The sequence below is a fragment of the Bison bison genome, unplaced genomic scaffold (genome assembly GCF_000754665.1).
Source record: "Bison bison bison isolate TAMUID 2011002044 unplaced genomic scaffold, Bison_UMD1.0 scf7180017864143, whole genome shotgun sequence".
Taxonomy (NCBI): Eukaryota; Metazoa; Chordata; class Mammalia; order Artiodactyla; family Bovidae; genus Bison; species Bison bison.
The window spans coordinates 6,024,292-6,026,800 of NW_011494715.1; the positions used below are offsets into that span (position 1 = coordinate 6,024,292).

The following is a 2,509-nucleotide window of genomic DNA, read 5'->3' on the forward strand; positions in this document are numbered from 1 at the left end:
CCATCCCTGTGGACCAGTTCGTGCAGACGCTGGAGAAGGTGAGCGCTGTGGGCTTGCGCATGCGCCGTCTGACCACGCTGGCGTCCCTCCCGGGAGTCCATGCGCTGTCCCCGAACCAGGCGGGAGCTTTAGAGTTAAGAGGGGAGCTGACCTTCCTCCCCCTACCCCACTACCAGGCTGCCACAAGACTGCGCCCCAGCCCCACTTCTTGTGGGAGCCAGACCAAAGAGGAGCCTTTCTTCAGAAACAGCTGTGACACATCGGGCAGGGGGCCGGCCAGGAAAGAAGGGTCTGCCCCCTTAGGGCCCCACTTTTGTATGAGAAGACCCTTTGCATGGCCGGCTCAGAGGAGATGCCAGTGTGGTGTGGGCAGAGGGGTCCTGATCCCCTGGCGCTCAGGGAGTGGGGCCAGTGACTCCCAGATGGGAGAGAGAAGCAGGCGGTCATGGTGGAGGATGGTGGTCCCTCCCCCAGGTCAGCACCCCTCCCACTCTTCATCCCTGGTGGCTGGTGGAATAGATTTCATGACTACAAGTAAGAGGAAAAAGAATTTATTAACCTGAAAGTGTTTTGTAATTCTGGCTTCAGAGACCACTGTTTTGGCATCAAAATTAGAGTCCTTGACAGAAAAGAGAAGCAATTGGCTAAAGATAGTATTTTTCATGCTGCTGCTTGCGGGAAGAACTGCAGTTAGCACTAGAAATTATTCCAGGAAAAGAGATTTTCTTCTAAGTTAGTTACTGCCTTTTGTCCAGACTAACTCAGTACCTCAGTGCTTTCCAATCTTAAAGGCTTTGTCTTTGTTGGGCTCCCCTGACCCCTAGAGATGTGGGGACACCCCTTGGGGACCCCGTGTGCTGTGCACACACCAGCGTTCCTCCTGACCATGTCTCGCCCCCGGCTGTACTGATGGGACTCACACTTCACTTGTTTCTTGAAAACTTGAAACACCTTGCTTTCCCAGAAAGATCTTATTTACTTCTGTCTGGCTTTCCCAGGAGCTGATCTCTAGGACCCGACTATTTCCCACTCCAGTTTCTGCCCCGATCTCCTCATGCAGGAGGAACATCCCTTTCTGCGCCAAAGACGGAGAACCTCCCTAGGTCATGATTATTACCTATCTTGTGTCCTTCTCAGGCAAATCATTCTTCTTTCCACTTCTTTTCTTCTTTCTCAACTTTACATCTAATGTGTAAGGAAATTCTGAGTTAGCATGGGAGGGGGCCCTGGAGAAGTATTTGATACACTGCTTCGTCTTCCCCTTTGGCAGGGACTTGCCAGATCACAAGGTCACTGGTACCTGTGGTGAGGAAGGCATCTTCCTGGGACAGGGTGGAGGGGTTTTACAGGTGTGGCCCAGAGGCTGGGATGGAACACCCAGCCTCCTGAACCCAGGTGCCTTGATGTGCTCCTCAGATGATACACAAAAGCTTAAGCAGGTGGTAGGAATTCTGTTGTGTTTTGTATGAGATTTTTGCATGGTTGGGAGCTTCACCTGGAATTCTATTGCTGTAGTAGGTCCTGGGACTGCTCTGAAGAACTGTATTGAGGAGAGTCCAAAATGCCAGTTTCTAGAATGTTCAGTGTAGCCAACGCTGGAAAGGAAAGTGAAAGCGTTAGTTGCTCAGTCCTGTCCGACTCTTCGCAATCCCATGAACCGGGTCTCCTGTACTGCAGGCCAAGTCCTCACTTACCGTGTGAGCCACCAGGGAAGGAGCATCTCAGACGCTAAAATGCCTTCCTGCCCCTTTTCTCTCGGTGCAGCACGGCTTCAGCGACATCAAGGTAGAAGACACAGCCAAGGGCCATATCGTCCTGCTGCAAGAAGCCGAGACCCTCATCCAGATTGAGGAAGACTCGACCCATATCATCTGTGACGACGACGAGGTGCTCCGGGTCCGCCTGCGGGACCTGGTCCTCAAGTTCCTTCAGAAGTTCTGAGGGGAAGGCCCGTGCCGCCTCCACATCCCCGGACCCCTGCATCCTCCACTGCAGCTGCCAGCCCCCAGCGGAGGAAGGGAAGACCCGCAGCTGGTGGGTCTCGGTGGTGGTGGGCTCTGGCTCGAAGAACAAAGAAGCGGCTTTTGAGATACCTTCTCAGGAATTACAGCCAGAACCTCGCAGTCTGGATTCTCAGCAGTGTTTGAGGAAAGAGCTCTCCCTTTAAACTTTAGGCGTGTGTCCTTCCCAGGCCTGCGTAGCCAGGCAGGTAAGGCAACAGGCTGAGGAGGAGTGAGAGTCACAGCAGCTTTGCGTCGGGTCGGTGGTGGGAGGAACGTGAAAGATGACTTGTGGCCCGTTTGTCACAGTTTCACAGGCCTCAGGCAGAGCAACTGGTCTTTGATTTTGTTGTCTACAGTGCTGTACCTGGTAAGAAAGACGATGCCAAGAAATTAGCAAAGGTTCATTTTCTTTTATAATGTGAGCTCATTTTGTTAATAAAATTTATTTTTTATAGAAGTAGCTGTGTTCTGTTGAACCTAGGATTTATGCATTCACTTAGCATCTA

At 52.0% G+C, this 2,509-nt stretch overlaps 1 protein-coding gene across 1 annotated transcript in view; it reads left to right on the forward strand.

Annotated features, from left to right (window-relative positions):
* INTS9 (integrator complex subunit 9) overlaps nucleotides 1–2,503 on the forward strand; it is a 126,671-nt gene extending 124,168 nt beyond the window's left edge. The window contains exons 17-18 of the mRNA XM_010840286.1: nucleotides 1–38; nucleotides 1,765–2,503. The exon at nucleotides 1–38 is cut by the window's left edge and continues 8 nt beyond it. Of these exons, the coding sequence (XP_010838588.1) occupies nucleotides 1–38; nucleotides 1,765–1,941 (215 nt within the window). The 3' untranslated portion in view covers nucleotides 1,942–2,503. The remainder of the gene's footprint in view (nucleotides 39–1,764) is intronic.
* Nucleotides 2,504–2,509: the final 6 nt, after the last annotated feature.